The 25351-nt window shown below is 40.8% G+C and overlaps 3 protein-coding genes across 6 annotated transcripts in view; 1 reads left to right on the forward strand and 2 right to left on the reverse strand.

Annotated features, from left to right (window-relative positions):
- pvalb7 (parvalbumin 7) overlaps positions 1-11148 on the forward strand; it is a 62099-nt gene extending 50951 nt beyond the window's left edge. For 2 of the 4 annotated variants that reach the window (XM_080462932.1, XM_080462933.1), the window contains exons 3-6: positions 7478-7546; positions 7637-7766; positions 7867-7976; positions 10011-11148. In XM_080462932.1, coding sequence (XP_080319058.1) covers positions 7478-7546; positions 7637-7766; positions 7867-7976; positions 10011-10036 — 335 coding nt within the window. In that variant the 3' untranslated portion in view covers positions 10037-11148. Of the gene's footprint in view, positions 1-3517; positions 3726-7477; positions 7547-7636; positions 7767-7866; positions 7977-10010 lie in introns of those variants that run through there. The other 2 variants (XR_013935331.1, XM_080462934.1) reach the window with 2 other exon arrangements.
- A 246-nt stretch (positions 11149-11394) lies between these two features.
- Positions 11395-21602, reverse strand: baiap2l2b (BAR/IMD domain containing adaptor protein 2 like 2b; the record flags this gene model as incomplete). The annotated part of the gene is made up of 14 exons (XM_080462935.1): positions 11395-11470; positions 12485-12528; positions 12616-12919; positions 13435-13500; positions 13984-14191; positions 14300-14402; positions 14855-14959; positions 15635-15766; positions 16015-16104; positions 16848-16919; positions 18616-18677; positions 20098-20184; positions 21390-21465; positions 21549-21602. The coding sequence occupies 14 exons, from the start codon at positions 21600-21602 to the stop codon at positions 11395-11397; spliced, it is 1479 nt and encodes a 492-aa protein (XP_080319061.1).
- Positions 21603-24547: 2945 nt separating this feature from the next.
- LOC308109808 (extracellular serine/threonine protein kinase FAM20C-like) overlaps positions 24548-25351 on the reverse strand; it is a gene marked incomplete at both ends in the record, with an annotated part of 41498 nt that continues 40694 nt past the window's right edge. The window contains one exon of the mRNA XM_080463614.1: positions 24548-24830. Coding sequence (XP_080319740.1) covers positions 24548-24830 — 283 coding nt within the window. The remainder of the gene's footprint in view (positions 24831-25351) is intronic.

Raw genomic sequence — 25351 nt, forward strand, 5'->3', positions numbered from 1 at the left:
CGGTGACAAGCAGTTTCCCATTTATTGCTTTTTTTTTTTTTTTTTTTAATGTTCTCCAGTAATATCCAGAAATACTGGAGGATTTCTTCTTCTGTTATTGTGTTGTTACTCCTGTGGTCAATACTATTTAACCACAAAGGGGCAAAGGAAAAGAAAAAAAAACAAATTGGAGTTTCTGTCTCAGTGTGACAGTTGAAAGTGCAGAGAGACTTCCAGCTCCCCACTAAATACAAAATTTTGAAATAAATATTTAATGTTTAATATCCAACCCCTGCAGAGTGCATTCACAGCCAGATTATGAAAAGTCTCCCCGAAGCCCCTAAACAGCCTCTCTGACCTATTCTTTCCTCTAGTATGCGCTCGCCATATGACTTCATTCCCTTATTGGCCTCGACTCTCCCGCATCACTCATCTCTCAATAACAGATGAGTGGATGAATAAAAGAGAGGAAGCTTTGTGAGTGGATGAGGGGAAAGAGAAAAAGGTTTAAGGGGGAAAGAGGAATAATGAAAGGAATGCTCGAGTTAAAGAAAGAAAGAACTCCTTCCGCCAGGCTTTGAATTGTAAGAAGTCACGACATTGTAAAATGAATACATAAACAACTTGAAATTCATGAAAAATAGCAACGAACAGATTAATTTATTATTTGGCTTCAAAAGGGATTTGTTAAGTAGATGTCAGATGTTCTTAATAAACCACAGTAAAGTTTCAAATCGTGAATCATGTAAACTCATGTAAACTCATGTAAAAGCATTTGTTTTAATCTGTAAAATATGAATTATTGTGATTAGAAACAGGTTGAATTCACCATTCAAGTAGACAGTCTATAACTGATAAAGATGCTGGTGCTGAATTATGAATACACTATTCAAAGAGAAACATTTAAGTCCCATTAAGACGACAACAACAGGTGAAAATGCTAAACTTTCGTTGCGTTTGGCCTCGTTTAGACAATGTTTCAAGTGAAAATGCATCGTTTTTGGTTTTCATGTTTATATGGCAACATTTTAAAAATGAGAATTGTTTCCACGGAAAAGGCAAAAATGCTGAAAACTATGTAATTAACATGTTGGGCCATGTGCTGTTGTTTCTTTTTGTGATGAAATCACAAACACATGCGCAAGAGAACGATATAAACATTAACAATGGCGACTACACGAAATTCAAATAGACAGACAACCATGTTGGATTGTTATTATTAACAAGTCCCAGAGATTATGGACTGGGAGTAGAATATTTACTGCAGCTGTGGTGGGCGTGTGCAGTAGCACCATTCCACAAAAGCTGTGTTTTCCCCGTTTCCACAGAGACGAAGTTGGAGCATTTTCAAAAAGTTGTGTTTCCGCCCGTTTCCAGGGGGACAGGGTCAGAGCATTTTCTCTCATTTACACAGAAACCAAGCGTTTTCAAAAAGTTCCACTTTGACAGTTATTTTCAAACAGTTGTGTTTTCAGTGGCTCCAACGACCGTTGTCATGGAAACGGACACTGGCCATATGAGATCAGTTCCAGGGATCGATGACAAGATAAGGAGACTGAATTGCTGTGACTGTATAAATACAATTACTGAACCTACCTCAAGGCGTAGCTTAGTAATTATTTCTGCTAGAAACATTGCACGTCTTACAATCCGCTCACTAATATATGTAATTCATTGGTGAAAGAAAACTGCTGGGTGTTTATGTTTTGATCAAACAGATTCAGCTTCAGCAGTTTAAGATTTATAACCCAATGAACTGTCTGTTAAATCTGAAAGCTGCAGGCAGTCAATGTTATTTAAGTGATATTTTGTTTTGTAAAAAAGTGAAACAGCAAGCAGCAGAGTTCTGACAAATTATCAAAAAAAAAAAAAAACAGTTTAAAAGAAGGATTTTAATGGAACACAGTAACAATGTGTGTAAAGATAATAAGAAAGGCTTTTTCTGATATTCTTTCTGGTCTTATAATTGTTCCTTTTCTCTGATTAACTCCCCTCGCCTCACTCTGAGACACATTAATGAGAAAACTGTGACTTGCTTTTAATAATAAAGTCAGTTGACATTATTGAGAAGGTGTCCGTGTCCGTGTGCGTGTGCGTGTGCGTGTGCGTGTGCGTGTGCGTGTGCGTGTGCGTGTGCGTGTGCGTGTGCGTGTGTGTGTGCGTGCGCGTGCGCGTGCGTGTGCGTGTGTGAGAGAGAGAGAGATTTTTTGTGTGTGTGTTACAAGATGGTGTCTTCTAACACAAACTTTAATTACTTTTCAATTATAAAGTTGATGTTGAGGATGAGAAATGACTGTCCTCTTTTCCATTTCTCTTTTTCATATTTCCAAATTTTAATTAATGCAGGCTATTTTTTACACTGTATTTTACAAGGAGTCTTTTAATGTCTACATAAATGTAAGCGTGTATGCACCGACCGGCCAAAACATAATGACCAACCACACAATATTGTATAGGATTGCTTTCCAGTGAATGCAGCAGGACACTAAGACCCTGAGATCATTGCCAGCAAACTCCCTTTAGTCTCAAAGCCATGCTGTCAAGGTAAGTTTCTAAAAACATCCATAATGCAACAGTTGTTTTTGACATTTCACTGTATTTTGCACTAAAAGATATCTTTGTGTTCAGAGTGCTTTCAGAACCAGCATTAACCGCTATAGTGTTTTTTTGTTTTTCACAACTCTTGTCTAATTATGTTTGGTCTCATTGGTACGAGCCAATTTAGATGATTGTAACACCATGTAATGTATGTAAAATACCATTATTTGTCTTGTTGGTAGTTTTTTCTTCTTGGAGCATTTCCATGTTTTCCAATATTGGATTTTATTAAATGGATGCTGTCCTTTAATTGACCTTGATATTTCCTTTGTTTCTGTATTTATATATTGTTAGTTATAGATTGTTATTTGGAATTGACTCCAGTGAGATGTATTTTGGACCATGACAATCTGTGAACCATCCAGGAATCGGTTTTACAGTGTGACGGAGGGCCACCGATATAGAGCCCCGATCAAAGATAACGCCACGATTCTCACATGATTGTTATCTTTTGTCTGTGCAGCGAGCATAAGATCATGAACAGGATAAAGCTCTATCGAAGATGAATGGATGGATGGATGGATGGATGGATGGATGGATGGATGGATGGATGGATGGATGGGAATGTTGCAAATATATTTGCCATTTGGAATAAATAGAGCAATCTTAACCGAACTGTTGTTGTTTTCCAACATTTAGCAACCATGCTCTCTCACTAAAAGACAAAATCAGTCAAACCAGGTGAGACGTAAAAGGAGAGCAGTGTTCCTGTGTTTCCTGAAGAGAAGCAAAGCAGAGCCAGGTGGGGGTGAGGTCTTGTCACAGTCAGATAAAGTGGTATTATTAATAGATCTGTGGATGATTTGTTGGTGGTTCATAGAAAGCGATCACTCTGTTTGCGTCATAGCTCGACGACCCCCCCACCACCACAATTACCACCCCCACCCCCACCCGCCCCCTTTTTTTTTCTTTTAAAATCCTGAGTGGTGGGGATGAGGTTGGTGAGTGGGTATATGGGGTAAGTGAGTATGTGTTTTGGGGGCAGCTATAAAAGTCCTATTGTGTCCTCCCCTCTCAACTCTCTCATCTTACCTCCATCAATCTCCAAACCCTTCTGACTTTGCCTCCACTCCAATCTCCCTGCATCACCTTTGTTCTTTGGCTTCTCCTGCTTCTCCTCGCTGCTGCACTCATCCACCTTCATCCAGGTAAGACGGAAAAGAAATAGTAGGCATTGTGGTGGGGAAGTGAAAACAGAAACACCAATCAGAGGTTGTTCACGTTGATTTCTGGGGTTTTCTGTGACAAGCAGATGGTGCAAGTGGACGAAACAACTCGGCTTGGTGGATAAATAATAAAACTAGAGCTTTTCTGTAAACCTTTGGAAAATCCATCACGAGCATCAGTTAGTTCAGATTTTTAAAGTTTATCAAGACAATTATCATTCAAAGAAGCAAAAACGTGACTATTACAAAATGATGAGTGTGACTTAAAATGCTTATTGTGTATTTGAAATGTTTAACCACCAAATAAATATTAATATTGGATTGGCTGTTCAGATCAGAATTTAAAGCAACCAAATATAAACTGTAACAGCGTCCATGATTACAACTGTAAGGGCTGATTATGTAACCCAAACCTTTTTGGAATATGAACTTGTTTTTAATGGAAGTTCACATGTTTGATATGACTCACAGCAAGCGAAACTGTTCACAACACAAACATATTATTGTTCCACATAGATGCTAATAACCTTCCACAGTGCTTTCACTCCACTCAGGGCTCACAAAGTTGTGCCGCAGCACATTACAGATGTTTATTGGACATTATTGTGTGTTTGTTGACACTTCATTGTATCACTATTACTTATTATTAGTATATATTTTATTTGACCTTGTGTTACAGCAATTCAAATTTGCTATAGGCACCATTTATCATCTTTTACAAATGCTATTAGTTCCAATACAACTGGGAACATTTACAGATATGCTCATAATGCACTTTATTATATTGAAGACATTCATAAACAGTGTCACCACCTCCTCTGCCGCAGTCACGAAGCAAGTGTTGGTCTGAAAAGGATGTTTTGTTGGCTCGTGAGCCTGCAGTCACAGGTGCACACAGTCGTGGCACCATTACAGCAACTTTTACAGAGGGGCTGATGCATAGCAAGTATTCCTTGAAAAAAAGGGCTAGGACTCCTTTTAATAAAACATTATTTACGAATAATGCACATGGATCACAGATTGTTAATCTGACTCTTTGATTTCTACACCTGTGTAAACCTTTTATTTGCACTTGACAAGGAAAGAAATTATTGAATTTCAACCACTAAGAGGCAGAGAAATGGTCCTTTCCTGTCAGACTTCTGAACTAAAAACAGTTACACACAGTGTAACTTTTAATGATTTTAATAATGCTTGTGTGCAATCTTCTGCCCATATTTATTCAATTGTATTGTTGTTGTTTTTTTTTAATAGTATTACCTCCCACACTATATGGTACATCTTGCCTTACAACTTGCCTCTTATTGCATATTTTTTTTAAAAGAGTCTTGCTTTACATGTACATTGGAAATTATTTGTTTTTAATCTACCAATGCAAAGTTATTCAATTAAATTCATCCACTGACAAATAGATGCGCTGCCAGCTTTAAAATATGACCTTACTTCTCTCCATAGTGACTCACGCTCTTCACTGATGGATAAATAACATGAAAAAAGCTACAGTAAGGGAAATGGCTGCGTAGAGAAGGAAAGTAAGGAGGCGATCAATTCAAATCATGTTATAACAATGACAACCGGAAAGTTTTCCCAAACAAAAAATCCCATCAATATTACATTCAGCTGCAGGAATGTTGTTGACCCAGGGATGTCTGAGATGCCTGTTCGACCGCGAGAGATATTTTACTTTGAATGACATTGACGGGATGCCTGGAACCAGAACATCTTGCTGTTCCTCGGCTGGACCTGTCAGTCACTGAGCAGCGATAATGAACAGAACAGCAGCTACCCGGGTGTTTCTGTCTGAAATCCACCAGGAGAAACCCGAGTCGTGATGGGCCTCAAGGCCTTCTATATAAAAGACATGATTTCAAAGAAAGGTGGGCGGGGTGGGGCGGGGTGGGGCGGGGTGGGGTGAGGGGGGGTGCGGGGTGGAGGGGGGGGTGAACTGTTAGTCCTAAAACTACAAATAGATGCTCACTAATTGACTTTTGCTGCCAAAAGTCAGACATTTGGCAGGTGTGGAGGAAGTTGAGACGTAGGTAAGATGTCTGCAGACACTGGGTTTAATGTGTCGCTCTGTCCCTCGGCCAGCATTTTGATGAGGTCGAGATGGAGTAAATATTCCTTTTTGGACAAATGCAGGCATGTCTGCAACTTGTGGGACAAAGCACTTTTGTTCTGAAATAGCGAAAACACTTGTTTCAACAGATTTAAACTCAAAACTAAGAGATCTGAAGTAAAATCATTCAGCTCCATTCTGACACCTGCTGATAGTTACAGATTACTGGAGTCAATTGTAATTAAGCATGTTCCCTACATGCTGAACAAGCATCAATATATTTCGGATTTGATTTGATTATTTTGGCCATTATCACTTTTTTCTGTTCTACGTCTTTTGTTCCGGTCTATTGACGTGGTCTAGTTTAAGACTTGATGTGTTTTGATCAATTTACTATGAAAATATTTTTGTTTCAATTCTTTATGCAAATCAAAAGAAGAAAAACATACGGGAGGCTGAGTGTTTTCAATGAAAATAAATCAAATGACTCCTATATTAAGAAAACCACAGATTTGAATCAATCAAACACAGGGTTGCTTTTTTAATATGTGGCCCCTGAACTAAAATGCGTTTTGTGCTGCTTTGACCTGGAGCGCAGGGAATTTAAGCTCCTCGAAAGGTAAAATGTGAAATGTTGAGCACCACCAAAGAGATAATATCAACAAACTTGATGAAATCATCTCAAAATTGGGTGAATATTTTCAGTCTTTGATATTAGCTCTCTATATTCCAACCTTTCAGGAGATTAATAAAACAACAAAACAGTCACATCATTTTAGGCATATCAGATGTTTAAATATTCCAAACCTAAACCACATAACCAACCAAAACATTAAAACTAGATCATCAAAATGTATCAAAACAAACACTTTCAGATTTAAATCCTGGGAATTTTTCTTGGTGTGCATGAATGCTAATGAATTCAGTAAAATGCGGTTAGATGTACCGACTTAAAAGGTGTGTGTGTATATAAATAGTGAACTGTGGCTTTGGTGGAGTGTGAATGGCAAGTGGAGGAGGATCAGAGGCTGTGGAGGAGCAGGTGGATGCTGCATTGGGAGGAAAGCATGCTGGAGAGTGGATTCACATCTGTATCTTTGCGGGGAAACTGAAGCCACTGAGCCTTTTTCAGGTGCACCGGCCCACTTCTCCTCCTCTGGCGCTCCCGGGATCAACTCAAGAAGATTCACCAGTCAGATCAAACACCATCCAGCTGTTTCTTGGCGACACTGGCTAACTCTGACATCTCATGGGAAATCTGAATTACAATATGTTTTTCTTCTTCCGGCTCCTCATCTCTCTCTTGTCGGTGACATCTCAGTTCCTTGCAGTAAAGGACGAGACAGCTCCTTTTCTGAGCCGCACACATTCTAGAAGAACTGGGGAAGATTTTTATGAGATGTGATTTTTGGATATAGAGTGCATGCTGATAACATAACAAGAGAACGTGTCCCCATTCCAAGCTATGGACTTTAATCTACCGCCTGATTGTGCCAAGTCCCTGGGAATGCATCTTTCGGATGTCCTCAAAACTCTCCTTGTGTCTGTGCTGTGCTGCGTCACTGCTGACCAACAAACAGATACACAGTGTTTATGATGTTCTTCTTTTGTGCCAAACGTTCTACATCTACACTCTCTTCTCACCATTCTCTGTCCTCTCTGTTCTTTTCTCCAGCCGGCAAAATGGTAATGACGGATCTCTTAAAACCTGAAGAGATCAAGAAAGCTCTTGATGCTTTTGCAGGTTTGTAACTTTTAAATTTTATGCCTAATTTGTACGCTAAACTGCCATCTTCTTGATTTAACTTGTACTTTTGCGTTTTGCCTTTTGCAGCAGAAACGTTCGACCCTAAAAAGTTCTTTGAAATGGTGGGGATGAAGGCCATGACGGCTGAAAACGTCAAGAAGGTCTTCCAGGTTCTGGACGTGGATGGTAGCGGCTTTATAGAAGAGGAGGAGCTCAAGTGAGGGACTCACCCACATGCCACTGGCTTTGTCGAGAAGAAAAAGACCAATCGGGTCAATAACCTGCTTTCACGTTAAACTTACTCTACTCTTCCTCAGGTTTGTACTGAAGGGCTTTTCCAAAGATGGCAGAGATCTGACTGATGCAGAAACGAAAGAATTCCTCACAGCCGCAGACAAAGACGGAGATGGAAAGATCGGCATCGATGGTGAGAGACATGAGAAATCCTTCAGAGGAGAGAACCAGAGACAGAACCATTACCATGTGGAGGCTTAAAGAGGATTAACAGAACACACCAGGGAGAAATCTGTTTGGGAATCTATAAATTCCTCTAATTCCTCTAATCTCATCTGCTTCTTAAGGAACAAATCATGTTGCTAATGGCTGTGTTATTACATGCATGGAAAAAGCAAGGAAACGTGTAATTAGATAGAACTCCAACAAGCTGCTATTGAGTTTCCAAAACCGGAAAGAAAAAAATCAGGAAATAAAGATATAAGATAAGATCAGATCAGATATATTAATCCCACATGGGAAAATTCATTATCTTGAGATCAATTAGCAAAAACCTACTTGAGTGTATAACACCCCACCTTTCATTTTGTGATAGCTATCTCATTATTATTATTATTATTATTATTATTATTATTATGATGGAAGCAGGATGAAAATAGTGCGATCAGGTCACTGCGAACTTGAGACCGGAGTGCGTGATTTATTTCTATTTCTGATGTTGACGCAATAGGAGTCAACATGTTGAGCGCTTTACTTATTGCAGCTCTTTGAAATTGGAAGTTCCACATCGTCTGGCTCTAATTGATTACCCTCTTTCCCACTTCTAAGGAACCTTTTACATGACTGTTTTAAACACGTGTTTTTTCCTTTTTCATTTTACAAACGTTTTGCGTTTACAGGGCAACATAATAAAAAAAGCTTTGTTCGTTTTATCACAGTGACTCTACTATAAAACCATCAAGTCCCAGGAGAATATGGACCGGGAGTTATGACACTCCTGAGGCAAATGTTGCTGTTCATCTACTTGCATGTTTGCATACTGCATGTGCAAAAGAACAATTTACAACAACCGAGGTGCAGAGTTGCAGTGTTTTCAAAAAATTGCATCCCCCCCATTTACATAATGATCTGAGTCAGAGCATTTTCCAAAAGTTCCACCTTGGAAGCCATTTTCAAATAGTTTTGTTTTCAGTGGCTCCAAGCTCCGTTGCCGTGTAAAGGCCCAACTGCTGCGTTGCACGTCTGCAAACCTGTCCAGGTTATGCAGGGTGGACTCAAACGCAGACTCAGCCGATTCCATAAAAACCAGGTTTATTGTAACAAAGTCCAGGGAACACGACGAGCGGCGCGACAAGAGGCAAGAAATATTGACGAGACGATCTGACAAGAACAACAGAGGGAGAGGAGTTTAAATACACAAGGAAGGGGTGGACACATGTGGAACATTGGTTAATTGGAAACATGAGGTGAGACACACAGAGGCAGACAGAGACCTGCCAACCACTCAAACCTGTCCATAGAGTACATATATACACACAATTCTATTCATATTACTAAAGTTGTTTATATATTTTACTCCAGGAGTTCTGAGCCGTCTGGCCAACTTTATTTTTTTTTTCAAACTGTGATTGTACAGACAGGGATACCGGCAGATCTCCTCACACGAGCGCCCGGTAGGCGTCCATTGCTGTTGCTTGTTGCTCTGGCGCATGCGCAGTCGGAGCGCACAGTCCAGGCAGTCACAGACGGCGCAGACTCTCACGCATAGTGAGGTTGACGATATTCACATCACACAGACTCAGGCAGACTCTGTGCACACGCCGACGTGGAGAGTCTCTTCAGTGCACTTCAAATGCACTGAACATTTTTCCTTTTCACTTGAAAACGTTGTGTTAATGGCGTTACAGTCCCCGTAGCTGTAATAACAAACAATTTTCTGCCGCTAATGAAAGTTAAATGAAGCCAGTTTTGACTCGACAAAAATGAGCTCCTTCTCAAAGTGTTTTTTTTTTTTGTTGTTTGACGCTCTGTCTTTAAGTGTTTTAAACTTTGGCTTGAAAACGGACTCATTTGTTAATGCTGTGATTGTGTAAATGTTCCTACGCGTTTGGTTGAATTCCTCGTCGATGTACAGGAGAACACTTTGGGATTTATGTCTCAAAATCTACAAATGTGACTCGTGTTGGTTTTTCTCATACTTTTGTGCTCTTTGTCTTTGTTTCCACAGAGTTTGAAGCCTTGGTGCATGAGTAGGGGAAGTCAAAACACCACCTCTTTCTTCGTCCTCCACCCTCTTCATCCCTGCATTTGTTTTTATTTATTTTTGGTAACTGCCACCAACTCTTCTTCCCTTTCTCTGGACCCCTTCGCATTGAGCAGGACCACGTCTGCGCTCAACAAAAAGCTGGCAGGGGAGTTTCCACGAAGAGGAACATATAGACATAACAGGCACCTGTTTCACTTTTAATTTTTTATATATATTTAACCACACACGCTGTACGGATCTCAGAATAATTTCTTGATGAGTTCATGGGAATAGTTTGTGCTCTAAAAACAGGTGGTGCTAGTGTTGTAGATGGTGTAGATGTTATGAAGACTCCTTAAATCTTAATTTGCTTTTCCTCTGTGTATTTTAGGTTGTGCATTTTGTCTTGGTTGTTCACCCATCGGAGCACTTTCCTCCCACACCTCCTTCACATCCACCTTTTTCTCTCACCTCACCTCCGATCCATCTCCTCCACACTCCCTGCCTCTGATCAGATGATGTAGAAGATAAAATCATATATAAAGAGGGCTGCGAAGAGGGACAAGATCTCAGTAAGAAATGAGAATAAAAGGAAAACTTGAGCAACAGTGTGTTTACTTATTGTTACTCGTTGGGAACACGAAACATTAACTCCACAAAGGACAATGCAAAACATCACAAGATAAAGAGAATGGCAAAATTCAGGTGAATATTTTAGAGATTATGCCTGTTGCCTTTTGAGAAGATCAATACAGCCCAGTCTATGTGTAGAACCAGAGGTTATGAAAACCTAAAAGGAAGTTATTCACACAATATCGGATGTTCACAATAAACATTAAAAAGAAGAAGGAAAACAAGCTCTGACTTTAAACCACACCAAGCTCTCCGTTTTGGAAACTTCTTTTTTATTTCAAGCAAAGTATACGCAGTGAGGCTGGTGTCAAATTACAGGCACTTCATGCTGCATGTCAACAGACTCAGTGCACTTGACAAAAGATCGAAATATTTCTTTTTCAGGAACTTGCGACAGAAAAAGGATGAATGAAGATAAATAAAGGATTTTTGGAATTGTCAATATTGAAACGTGACTCTATAAATAAATTGTGCATAAAAGTCATGTAAAAAAAAGTTGTTAAAACTGCTATTTTAGTTCATATCTAATCAATCACTTTTTTCTTTTGGTTCAAGAAACCTGATATAACAGTGTAACACTTGTCTTATTTATCACTCTGCACGCCTTCTCGTGACCGTCTGGATCACTTCCTTCACTTTTAACATGACCCCCCCACCCCCACCCCCACCCCCCCCGCCCCCACCCCCACCCCCCCGCCCCGCACAGAACCTGATCTGCCCGGGCGGTGACAGATCAGTGGATCCGAGGAGCAGACCTGTCGTTAGTCGTGGTGGGGCGAAGCTTTACCGTGGCAAAAGGGTTTGTGCCTCTGAAACGAGAGGATGTCGGAAAATGTTACACAATACCTCACATGCTCAGCTGACTTTTGCAAACACAAAAGACTTGCATACACACACACACACACACACACACACACACACACACACACACACACACACACACACACACACACACACACACACACACACACACACACACACACACACACACACACACACACACAGTACAGGTTAGGAAAACCAACACCCCCGACTCCAGCCTGAGGATGGGAAGTTCTGACCGTTGGAGAGAAAGAGGTCAGTTTTCTTCAATATTTTTAAAAGAAAAAATACATTTAAATGTAGTTTCATTAAGGAGAACACCTCCTAAAACGCATCATCGTAAACCAGGGGTGTCAAACATAAGGCCCGTGGACTAAAATTGCCCTGCAAGAGGTTCTAATGCACTAAAGAAATTTTTTTACTTAAATTCAAAGGGGATTCTGCCACTATTTTACCGGTCCAACACGCTCAAGATAAAATTGGGCCACATGTGGCCCCTGAACTAAATTGTATTTGACAATCCTGTTGTAAGCAATGAAATCAATCATCCATTAAAATTCCTAATTGTTCATAGACACTGAGGCCTCGTTTCCACGTTCCAGTGTTTTTACAAAAATGGATATTTCCCCCTCTACGTTGAAACAAAAATCTTTATTTACAATTACCGGCACATAGGCGACACCTCATTCAGAGCTACTATGACCATGCCAAACCTGTAGGGGGCAGTGTAACTAGAAGCGTGACGCCATGATAGCCAATCAGAATCCTGGAGAAAAAAAACATAATGTCACGAATTGTGACGTAAATATCCTCCCACGCCCCTTTAGATGCAACTGGAGACACAGAGTTTATTCAGATCTCCACTGTGGCCAGAGTTTTCAAGAATCATCGTTTGTGGTGAGTAATAGCTGCGTTTGTGTGAAAATGCACAGCACAAATGTAGAGAAACATGACAGTTTTTTCAAATACCCAGGTACGTGTAAACATGGCCTAAAACTCACCTGGGAAACAATGGGTGATCAGGTGTCCCATGTGGCATCAGAGCCTGACGAAAGAGAGAATTTAAATAATACATGATGATAAGTTTCCAGAGACAACAGACATGGAGAGACCATCTTCTTCAGATTTCTACCTGGATGTCAGATGCTGATTCAGGGAGCGGAGAGATGGGTCGAAAATCCATCGAACCCCGCCTGAAACTTTGTTGAGGAGGAGGTGGCGGCGGTGGAGGTGGAGGAGGGTGGTCACTGTAGCTCTTTGTTTGTTCTGACTTCCTTTCGGGAATGGGAGAGATGGGTCTGAAGTCGACCGAGGCTCTACGGTTGGGCGTGGCCGGCGGCGGGATGTCGCCGTAACCCTTGCTCTCTGATTGGTCTGCGTAGGTTTCAGTGGAGTCCACCAAGTTGTTCATACTGTGGCTTCTTAGAGAAGCACCACTGTGAAAGTCAAGGAAGCATATTTCAGAGATTTCTAAGATTTCCACCCCCGCAAATGTCTTCCCGTTAAATAGTTTCATGTACAGAACGTCAATCAGAAGATTGTGATCTTGGCTTGTGGAAGCCTGCACATTAATCTGATCAGTGTATTAAATAGTCATGCATTGACGGGATTCCAGTGATGGAAAAAAGTGACAACGTGAGGTGATTACTACACAGGTGGAGAAATTAAAGATCATTTCTGGAATTTCAACACTTTTCACTGAAGAGGAACTTGTAGGTCAGCTTTAAGATATTATAGTATTCAGCAACTTTCAGCTCGTTTATATTTGTTAATATGAACATTTCTAGGATGTACTTGTAATTCTATCTACTTGCTACATCATTGTTGGTTATAATAGAATCATTTTACTGGCACATCTGGGGTTAACCTGGACTGTATGAGGCCTCCAAACTAAAAAAGAGCTTGACTGTCTTTTTTGTGTTCACGTTGCAGGCAGACAGGATTTTCTCACCTTGTAGTTAAATTGTCCGAGAAATCTTCAAGAGCTGCTACATAAGCTGCAGGGAACCAGCCTTGACTGAAGGAGACGAGACAGATATTCATGAGGCAACGGTATATTCAAATATTTCTGTTTTGCTGTGACAAAAAGTTGAAACTAATCCTGCAACCACTTTCCACTTTCTTTATTTACTGCTCAACCAAGCCTTTAAACTATAAACTTTCAGACTGTAGTTTGACTAACCATTCATCACTTTCTTATTATTAATGGTCTAATATTGTGAAGATAAATAGATTCACCATCTCAATAGGAGGGAATTACATTAGTAGATGGTGTGGGCTTTGTAAATTACAGATTAATACTGCGACTCATCTGTTACACACTGACATTTCTCTTTTCGTTCACTGTTTGAAGCATAATTTTGCTGAAACTCATAAAATAGAGTTGAGATATTTGTGAGGAAGTAAATCCATTAAGTGAAGATGAGCCTCAGGAAATAATACTGATAATAATACTGCTGAGCAATAATAATCCTAAGAAGGTTTCTTTCCAGCCACTCACCGCAAGCTGCTGTCGGTGCGTCCGTACAGCCAGCCGTTGCGGGGCTCTTGAACCAGCACGATGACGGTCTCTCCCCGGTTGAAAGGCAGGAGCTTGGGGTTGGACGAGGAGGGGTGAGACACCAGGGCCCTCATGGGTCGGCCTCCCCCCAGACCCAGAGATTCACCCACTGAACTGGAGCGAGAGCGGCTGGGGAGGGGAGATGGAGCTGGAGGTGGGGAGACAGCAGAGGAAAACAGGATCAGAATATGGGAATATGAATTTTGTAGCAACAGTCATACTTTTTTCCAAGTAACAGTTGTAATCCAGCTCTCACCTCTAGAGGGCACTCTACCCAGTGCCTGTTGCTCCCGCCTGGCCCAGGACATGTCTTCTTCTCTGGCCACTGTCTGCAGCAGCGAGCTCACTGAACCTCGCAGCTGAACACAACACGGTGTCATTAAAGTGCTTTCGGGTTTTATTCAGAATATGGAACACAGGAGATCCACCACAGCCTGTACAATTACAAAAACAGTTGAAGGAACCTCATGACACACTATATGTGAAATACAGTTTCTTTGTTATGTTCTGTAAGGATGAGCTATTTTCTAAGACCACAATCTTTGATCAGAACTGTGCAAACATGCAGTATAATACCAGAAATTCTTTAACAGGTGATTATTTATATCTGATGAAATCTTTTGAATTGAATTTACAGCTTATTCGTATTTTTATTATGTATTTTATTCTCTTTGGATACAGTATTTTGTGCAGTACATTGCATATGTTCAGGGGTATATTGTATGAAATGTTGCACATTTCAGTTTTTAACTTCTATTTTGAAATGTTGTTGCACTGCTTTTGAAGAATAGAAGCAGCCAAATGTTACTACCTGTGCCTCTTGGTCCAGATGGGTGGGAGTTCGGGATCTCGTCCCTCTGGTCTCGTTCACTTTCTCCTTCCATCCGTCTGCCTTTTGCTGAAGGGACGCGCCGGTCTGAGAGCAGATGAGGGAGGAGAACACCTCATTAAATCTCAACTTGATTCTGGCAGCGACAAGATTAACACATATGCGTCAGTAAATGAGACAATAGGCACCGAGACGTGACTTCAAGATGCAAACCAAGTAATTAACGTGTCATCATCGAATACTGAAACACTCAATGTCTCAAGGAGCTTTAATGCAATAAATTTGGCTTCACTACACCTTCATCCGGCTGCAAAACCTGAATATCAATCTTTTATTTATTAGGGAAAATTACATTGTTCATGTCTTACAGCAAAAATAAAGCATTTCAATTGATGCTGGCTGGTTGGCTGGATGGATGGATGGATGGATGGATGGATGGATGGATGGATGGATGGATGGATGGATGATGGAGGGATGGATGGATGGATGGATGGATGGATGGATGGATGGATGGATGGATGGATGGATGGATGGATGGATGGACGGACGGATGACATATGACCTTGCTTGAGTTATAACTTGTTCTTACACCAAAGCTTCTTCAGGAGCATGTTAGTTTTACTTCCACCTTGTAGCAGCTTTAATTGGAGAGCACAATAACAAAAAAGGCCAACCTAAAGTTAAGCCTATAGTTCATTCCACCACTAAACTAACTTTCGGAGAAATGTGCAAGTTGTGTTTGCTTTAGGACTGTTAGTTTACCTTATTTATTAGAAAGAGTAGTGACTGAGTGAGGCCGCAGTGTTTCTCTGCCAGGAAGCGATACCTCCTCTCCTCCTCCTTCAGGATCTCCTGCTGGCTCTGCCTCAGGTACAACATGTACTCACTGTTCTCCTAAGTACATGCACATGGGGAAGGTATACAGGAAATTACACACATAAGTCAGTATAGTGGCAGCAATACTGGACTTTGTGAGTCTACTGTGTGTGTGTGTGTGTGTGTGTGTGTGTGTGTGTGTGTGTGTGTGTGTGTGTGTGTGTGTGTGTGTGTGTGTGTGTGTGTGTGTGTGTGTGTGTGTGTGTGTGTGTGTGTGTGTGTGTGTGTGTGTGTGTGTGTGTGTGTGTGTGTGTGTGTGTGAGTACCAGTGAGTCTCTGAAATTTCCTCGTCTGAGCTGTTTCTCCAAAGCCTCCGCCTGATTCCTCACCTCCAGCTCATAAACTCTCCGACTGCCCTGCAGCACATTGGCACTTCAATTTGAAAATATTTATTTCATTTATAGTGGTTCTGATAATGTGTTGCATCTCTCTTGTTCTGGTTGTTCTGCTGCTGAGGTGGGATGCTCCAGCTCCAGTATGTTGACTCATTCAATCATGTATTAAAGAATTCAGGGTCAGCAACAGGCAAATCATGAGAAGGTTTCTTTGTCATCTCCAGTAAAATTTTTATATTTTAGATTCAGCAAATGAATAAACAATTGTCTTGAACATTAAAATCATCTTAGACACGAGCTATGTTTACATGGTCTCTTTTTTGTCACGCTGATTGAATTCTTTCTGATTCTAGGACCAGATTTTTCTATTTACATGAACACTAAATAAAGTAATTGCAATGTTGTGCCAGTTTATATGCACTGAGATGTGACCTGATTCATTTCAATGGATCAATCCCATAATGCTTTGCACTGTGATGGTTCCTGTTTCAAACAGATGGTGCAAATATAAACAGATTGAAGTGTTTACATGGTGCAAATCTTAATCGGGTCTGCATCTGATTACCTTTGGCCCATGTAACCACAGCTATTGATATTCCCAATCAGTTGGAATCATAAAGTATTGAACACATCAATATTTGCCGTCGTAGATTCATGCAGACCTTCATATGTCTGTTGCCTTCAAACAGACCTTCAAACCGACAGAAGCAAGGTAAAAGTTTGCAGGCATAAAAACATTGGCTTTTCCCCAGCTTCGAACTCACATCAATGTACTCCTCATCCAACTTGATATTCTTCTCCATCGCTTGCAGGACTTCTACCTGAAACCATCGAAACTGCAGCAGAAAGACAGACAAAGCCTCCGTGTCACGGAAACGGCCTCGTTGTTCAAACAGTAGCTTTCATTATTGCATTTATTGTGATGTTCCACCAAATCTATATGCAAATGGGCTCCTTCCTCAGGCCAGCTTATTATTCTCCGGCGATGCTTTGATTATTCACTCCACTGCAAACCACCACAATTAAGCACAGGGGTTGGAGTGCCAATAAGAATTTCAAGCAAAAGCAATGAAATGCAAAGAGAAAACTCATTTTCTTTCAGGACAAGGTCAACAGCTTTCCACACAAAGTGATCGTACAAATCAGAGAGTTCAAAGATTGTGGGGAGTTTGTGGAAACACACATTTCTCTAAGAGCTCAAGGTTGCACTTTTTCCACCTGTAATGTCTTTCAGGATTTTGTTTTCATTATTTCTGTCATTATTACAGTTTTCAGACCTTTACTGTTCCATCTTCTATCATTAGAAAGACAGAGAAGTCTAAATATGATCACTGGAAGCAATATGGAAAAGCACAAAGCAAACTAAAGTTTAAGAGCTCAATGAGAATAAGGACCAATGACACAATGTTTCAAGTCAAAACGCACCACTTTTGTGTTTTCGTTTCGGAACAGTTTCACATTTACATGGCAACGTTTTGAAAATGATGTAGTTTACATGTGGGGCCACTGGTGGGTGCTGTTGGTTGTTATTGTCATGAAACCTCACACACTTTGCATTTTCACTGGAAAACATTGTTGTATAAACATAAGAAAATACTCCATGCATTTTGAAAATATTGTTGTGTCTGCTTTGCAAATTCCCAATTGCAAGGTATGATACAAATATTAAAAAAGAATTGGAACCAACAGTCTCGTCAGATCTGCCCATTGATCCAAATAGCAATGGTGGGACAAAGAGCCTGAGTCAGACAGGTAACAAAAGACTCAAAGGTCAACATGAAAGAGTCTCAGAATTCTTTTGTACAAGATGAACCTTGAGAAAGGTCCTCCATCACTGCAGCACACCATCAATCAAACAGAAGCCCTTCAGAAAAGGCAACATGGTCAAAAGGCACCTCAAAGACTCCTAACAGTAATCCTAACAGATATGATAAAAATTCAAGTGTTCAGTTCTAATCCCCGCCAGTATATAAGGAATAAAACCATTATTACATCCCCAATAAATGGGAGGATCATTATGTGGAAGAGTTTTCCAAATTCAAGAGGCAGATAGAGAAAAATACAAGTTAAAAGCATGCAAGAATTTTAGGTCAACTCAAAGGTTGAAATTTCAACAAGATGAGTATGAGGAAGCCCACAACACAACGCAGGAGTGAAGTCAGGAGTGTCCCAGTCAAAGGCCAGCGCTGAGCGTGAGCATCCCTGAAGAGAGCTGGAGAATAGCTGCGCACTAAAGCTCCTCATTCAACTAAATCGTGTTTGAACAATCCTGCTCAGAAGAGTGGAAGAGTTTTCTCGAACAAAGATGTCCCAGGTGAGTAAGACCGTTTCAAAGAAGACTCGAGGCTGTCAATACTCCCAAAGGTGCTTCTACAAAGTATCACAAAGTCGGGTTTGAATATTTACGTAAATGTGATGACTTGAATGAGTTTGAGCCCCCCCCCCAAAAAAAGGTATGAAAACTTTCCAAATGCATACATATTAAGTGAAGACAATTCAGAATTCATGGATATAGAAAGTAAATATACTGACCACTCCCTCCATCTCTGCCGTGAGTCTTCTCTGTGTTTCTGACATCTGGATCAGGACATCGCCTGCATATGAGAAAGAGATTAGTCCAATCAACACCATATGCATCAACAAAAGAATATTACATTTGATCTATCAGCAGATCTCAAACATACATTGTTTTATTTATCTATATTCTAAAGAAGGGGTGTCAAACATAAAGCCTGTGGGCCAAAACCAGCCAAGATGCTCCAATCCAGCCCAACAAACCACCAAGCAAAAAGGGAAAATTTCAAAGAGAACATGAACTTTATTCAAAAAACTTTCTTCAAAGTAGCAAACCGAACACAACAGTGAGACTCCAGCCGACATATCAGTGATGCTGCCATGAAAGCTAACAAACTGTCACTGGCCTCAAAGTCATGCTGTAAGTTTGAGTTTGCAAAAAGATGCATAAAGCAACAGCTTTTTCATTTTACATTTCACTCTATTTTGCACCAGTAGGTTTCATTACAATTGGCTTTATGTTGAGATTGTAGTCATTTTCTATTGTAATTATTTGGTTTTGTGAAAATATAAAACCTTTTCCTCAAGTATACTCTGCGCCACAACAAAGAAAAACTTTAAAGTTTAAAGTTAAAGGTTTTTCTATTTTACTGGTCCATCCCACTCAAGATGGAAGTGTTCTGTATGCGGCCCCTGAACTAAAATTAGTTTGACACTCCTCTTTCAAAACATCTAAAAGCGTCATGATGTTTGTTGAGATTTGTCATTTTCAAGCATATGCACTCATGTACAGCTATGAGATCATTCTGTATGGATTCATGAAAGTCTTTGTGGGAGTAATTTGATGACAGTTTCAGGACGACTGGAGACGTGGGGAGTTTTTCGATCAGCCTTCATCACTACAAAGGTGGAAAGTTAGCCAAGCCTTCATGGTACTGCTGCTGCCTCTGGCCTCGTCTATTCTCATGGATAGCGCTTGAGCTAATGAAATGAGTGCAGCTGAAAGACCAACCTAATTTATAATTCAAGGGCCGCCACTCAATCGGGCCGCTGGTCACGCTGCGGCTCCCTGACCTTCTCAGTTGGCTAGCCTAGTAGAGCCACATGTTGTGTTGTGCCAGCACCAGCACACACACACACTTTGAATGGCAGCGCGCTAACATAATGCTAATTACCCTTAACAATCCTATCACACGGGGTCTGAGTGAAAGTGAAGCTCGTGGAAAATGTGCACTCATACGTGCACTAATATCACTAGTATTGGAAGCACATGACTCACAGACAATGTTCTAACGCACAGAGGGGCACAAGGGGGACGTGGGATGCAGGTTTTTGTAGGTTATAGAGTTTGTAGGGTATTCGAACATCCAGGACAAATCAGAACCACTGGGCCTGACATTTACTTGATGGAGTGCTTGACCGTCTCTTGGGGGTGAAACCTGTTTAGTGATCACTTGTGAAAAAATAAACAGACACACACATTTGAACACACGCTGTTACCAAGTGAGCGGGATGACAGTGTGTGAAGTGCCTGGTCCCCCATCTTAGCCACTGCACTGAAGTAAGCCTCACTGCAAACAGCTAGGGCTGCATGACACACACACACACACACACACACACACACACACACACACACACACACACACACACACACACACACACACACACACACACACACACACACACACACAAATAAATGGTTATCAAGCCTCCACAGAAACATGGCAGCCAGTTTACATGACAATGCTGCAACTGAAAATGCATAGTTTTTGCATTTCCGTTTCATAAAAGTAGTTTTCATGTTGGGCCACTAGTGGGTGCTGTTGGGGTATTTTTTTTGTAATTAAACCGCCACAAATATGCCCGCAGAGATCAATTCAGCATAAACCTTAGCAATGACGAGTACAAAGATATTTGTATGGACAGAGAGAATTTGGACTCGGAGTCATGACACTCTGGACTCCATTGTTGTTATTGTCTTTCGACTCACACATGTGCAGAGGAAGTATTTACTATGGCCGTGGTTGGCATGCACAGTAGTGGCATTTTCGGAAAGTTGTTTTTTCCCCCCGTTTACATGATGTGACAGAGTCGGAGCGTTGTCAAAACGTTCCACCTTGGAAGCCGTTTTCAGAAAGTTGCATTTTCAGTGGCTCCAAGCACCATTGTTGTGTAAACAGACCGCCCCAAAAACACCGATAAAGTTTTTTATTTTATCGTGAAAACAGGGCCTGAGTCAATCAATTCGAGTTTCGGCAATTGTGAACACGAGTTTCGCAGTGTTGACATGCGATATGTGATTTTGTTCAAAGTTCCGTGCCAGTAAGGCTAGTTTTACCACTCTGCCCTGTTGCCCTGTGACTGACAGCGTGGTCCTGTTTTATCGAGCAGAGAGGTGCATTAATCATGTATGCTGCTCGCCAAATTAACAATGTATCACATATGATAAAGGTCAGAGAAACGTAGAGAGGAAGGATTAGCGAGGTCAGACAAGAAAATGCAACGCGATGCATACAAAGGCTCAGTTCTGAATTAATGACAGAAAGAAAATTGTACTTGTGAAAGACATTCAGGATATTGTGACTTGTCTCGTCTGTCAATTACATTTGTAAAATCCCTTCATGTCCCCTTTGCCAGTATCAATAATAAGAAAGGCAACATCAGCAGTGTTTGTCTTTGTGTCTTATTTCACAGATGATTTGATTATTATTCAACTTTGCACGATCACACGTTACGATGACTGAACACCGAGCACTTTGTTCATAAGATCGTTATTCACAAACTCTTCAAACCTTGGAAAGCTTTAACGTAGCTGGTCCCAAGTGCAACGAGTTTCTCGAGGCCTGGGTTGAACTGCTCCATCAGGTTCTGTGGTAACACAGAAAATACACTGAGGCGTTCAAGAAACTGAACCACAACAAACTTGTGGAAAAAAGACAATGTGAACTCACCGAATAGATGGTTAAAGTTGATTTGTGTAGCTGGTCACTGCTGACTCCAGACATAGTGACTAGTCTCAAAGATGATATATTAATAAAACAAAAAAACAAAAACAAGGATGAACCCTTATAAAAACACTGTCAGAGACGGAGCAAACTTCTGTTTAAAGTTGGTGTTCCCATTCAAACGGGTGAAGACGGGTTTCCTCGAGCTTTCTCTTCCTCTCCTCAAGCAGTGAAAGTGACCTTCACGGCGGCCCTGCTTCTTCGGCTGCTGCTCAAAAGACGAGTGGAATGATAGTGCTTTCTCCTCTCCCTCTTTCCCTCCTCCAGTCATTCATTAATGAGCTATTTTACCCCCCCTTGTCATCAGCACTTTTCATGGAAAGACCGCACAAGCAAGCGCGGGGACGACTAAAAAGAAGGAGGTGTCATCGATATGACCGGGCCAGGTGAATTATTGATCGGAACCCTGAAAGGAAAGGAGGAGGAGGATTGCCAGCTGGTAAACCAGCTGTGACGTAAGCTCACACCTGAAGGGAAGGAGCGCCTCGACTTAGCGGCCTGTAAAAACAAAGCCACATGTTTAATACTTAAATCTGTTGGCTATAAAAGACGACTTGATCTAGGAACCTCAGTTAGGTCGCTGCGCCTTGTTGACACTGATTGAAACCCTGTTAAAGATGTGTGACTCACCTAAACTCAGACACACAATCTTTATAATTTTACTCTGATTCTTTAAAACTATATGGGGTAAGTGACCATGTACAGCCACTTCAAGCTTTTTCTTGTTTCCAAATAAGTAATAATTACAGAACACGTCACTGTTCAGCTTTTCAGCCAATGAGAATTTTTTGCTTATTTAGAGGTTTTGTTTAACAGTAAGTTCTGGAAGACAATGTATTTTTGGTTTTGTTTTACACATGCATAATGTAACAGCTATAGGAGAAGTATTCTGGACGTTTCACTGAATTTTGCACCAGAAAGTTTTGGCTTTATGTTGACATTTAATTAATTTTTGTTAGTAATCATTTTTGGAGTTTATGAAAAATATAGATATTTTCATCACGTATAGTCTGCACCACAACAGAGAAAAACTTTAACAATTAAATTAAAAGGTTATTATGGCACAATTGTACCATTCCGGGCCACTATAGATGAAACTGAGCTGCATGTGGCCCCTGAACTAAAACGTATTCCTGCTCTAGATGTTTATATGTTAGGGACAGCTAAAATGGTCAAGTGTTAAAGGTTTAAACTAGTTTAAAATGTGCAGCTTTTTTTAGGAGGGTGAAGCTGTATGACCAAGGAGAAGTGGTGAATTAATGGCAGCGTCATAGATGGTCAAGATTCAATGATGCGGATAAACCCATAAAGGTCCAACATTACAACTTCTTGTACTTAAAGGATTTACTCCAAACATCCAGGTGTCAAGGTCGATCTGTATAAATGAGATGTTTACAGCATTATAGCTGATGAGTTACACAGGAAATAGATGAAATATAATATAAGGAACACTAAAATACCATGTAGAAGTTTCTTTTGTCAGAGCGGTACCTTTGAAGATGGCTCCTAATAAAGAAAGCTGATATGTCTCGGTTTGCCAGCAGTTGAGAAGTCAGTGTTCCATTTTTAAAAGCATGACACAATCCCACACTTCCTCCAGCAAGCAGCCGCTCATGTTACGACTGAAGTGACGCACATAGAAAGTTCAGCGGGTTGAGTGGGCATGAATGAGCCGAAGGCAGACAAATAAAAGGAGTTTGTTTTTTGTCTTCTTGGCTTGCGTCTCATCAGATAAGACGCTCCCACCTGCTACCTAACCTGACCTTACTCACGGCTCTGTCCAGCTGTTCTCACGCCGGTCATTGAACTATGCTGGGATGAAGTTGCAATTAACAACCCGACAAGCTATGTTTTTAATCAAGCTTGTGTTTGTGTCTGTTCGCTCGGTTCCAGCACTCGTCAAGATAACGAGGATGTTTTTCCGTGCTATGTTTTTGTGTCCTCATTCAGACTGCTGCACACAGTGCGTTGCATGCTGGTGACAGCTATAAAGCCTCCGCCTGTCACAAAGAGGAGAGGCGAGCTTGAGGTAAGGGCATGAAAAATTTCACACGTGCATTAAAAAATCAGAGGGTACAATTCAAAATATATGAGATGCTTTTGATGTTTTTGTACTCCGTGGTTGAAGCACATGGAATTCTCTTTAAAAGAAACTTGACTCCTCTCCTGTCATGTCAGGTCAACCTTCATTGGAATAAGAAAGCTGTGAATTGAAAAAAGCTTTCACAAGTTTGTTTTTTCATATTTCTAGTATCCAAAAGCCTCATTTTCTTATGAAACACAAAATAACAACAAACCGGCACCCAGTTAACACAACAATATTTTCTGGTGAAAACAGAAAACTTCTGGTGCGTTTTGGTTGTCTGTGTACATGACAACGGTGCTCGGTGCCATTGCAAAATAGAACTTTTTAAAAACACCCAGACTCCGTCTCTGTGGAAACGAACTAAACGCAACTTTTGTGAAAAGCTGCTACTGTGCATGTGCATCACGGCTGTAGTTACCAGGTGTGGGTGTGGTTTTTTTTGCAAATACAACCAACAGCGCCAACTCATGGTCTGGCAAAGCTAAATGCATTGTTTTCAGTGTTTCTGCTGTTTCTGTGTAAACAGACATCATTTTCAAATTCTGAAAAAAAGAAACTTGCATTTTCACTTGAAACATTGTGTAAACGGGGCATGAGTCGATTGGTTCATGTAAATCTGACATGACTCTAGAAACCTTTTCCGTCAAAGTGAAGACAATACACAAACATTGCGTCCTACAAAAGACAATTTATTTGCATCAACATTTGAAATTTTTTAGATGTAAATTCTATTTTCTTTTCAATACTGAATCCTGCACGCTATAATATTACACAGTCCAGAACAAATAGACCTAACCTGGACGGAGAGCACAGCTAGTTTCCAACTTTGACAGATTCTCAAACATTCTGCGTAAATACATCATCGAGCTGTGAGGCCGCTCTTTCCCGCAGGAGTGACCACGTCTTGCAAATGGGCTATGTCATCATAAATGACCTCTTCACCTCTTGGTTGTTTTTGGCAACGACTTACAGTCTTTAGCACAGTGTCCAGACGTCGATCTAGAGCTGCGAGGTGGGGCTCGGTCAGCAGGGGCGCCACGCTGTGAAGGGGATCACGGGAAAGTGAGGCTCTCATGACGTCGCTGAGACGATACTGAGGCATCGACAGGAGACGCAGGCGTAGCCAAGTGGAACGACGGATTCTAGGGCAGAGCAAGAGAAGAGGGAACGATACAAGATAGTTATGGACCAGTCAATAGGAAAGACAAGAAAGGTGTGACAAATAATATCTGACATTTGGTGTTTTTATCATTTAGCTTGTAATAGAGTGATATGCTGTTTGATTTAAATATAAAAGAGAATCAGTTGAACCTGTCCCTCGTTGCTTCCAGATACCACGAGGGGCGTGCAAAGCTTTGTGCACTTTGAGGTTCCAGATTTTAAGGCGAACCATAAAAAGACACTGTATACCAGAGGTGTCACACTCATTTAATTTCAGGGACCACACACATCCCAATTTCATCTCGAGTGGGTCAGATCAGTAAAATAATGGCATATTAACCTTTAAATTTAAACATTTAGGTTTTTTTCTTTGTTGTGGCGCAGAGTATACGTGATAAAAATGTTTATATTATCACATGACCAAGTAATTACTGCTGAAGTTGACTACAATTTCAACATAAAGTCAATTCTTGCAAAATACAGTGAAATGTCCAAGAAACTT

The sequence above is a fragment of the Lipophrys pholis genome (genome assembly GCF_963383615.2).
Source record: "Lipophrys pholis genome assembly, chromosome: 5".
In the NCBI taxonomy this organism is placed as follows: domain Eukaryota; kingdom Metazoa; phylum Chordata; class Actinopteri; order Blenniiformes; family Blenniidae; genus Lipophrys; species Lipophrys pholis.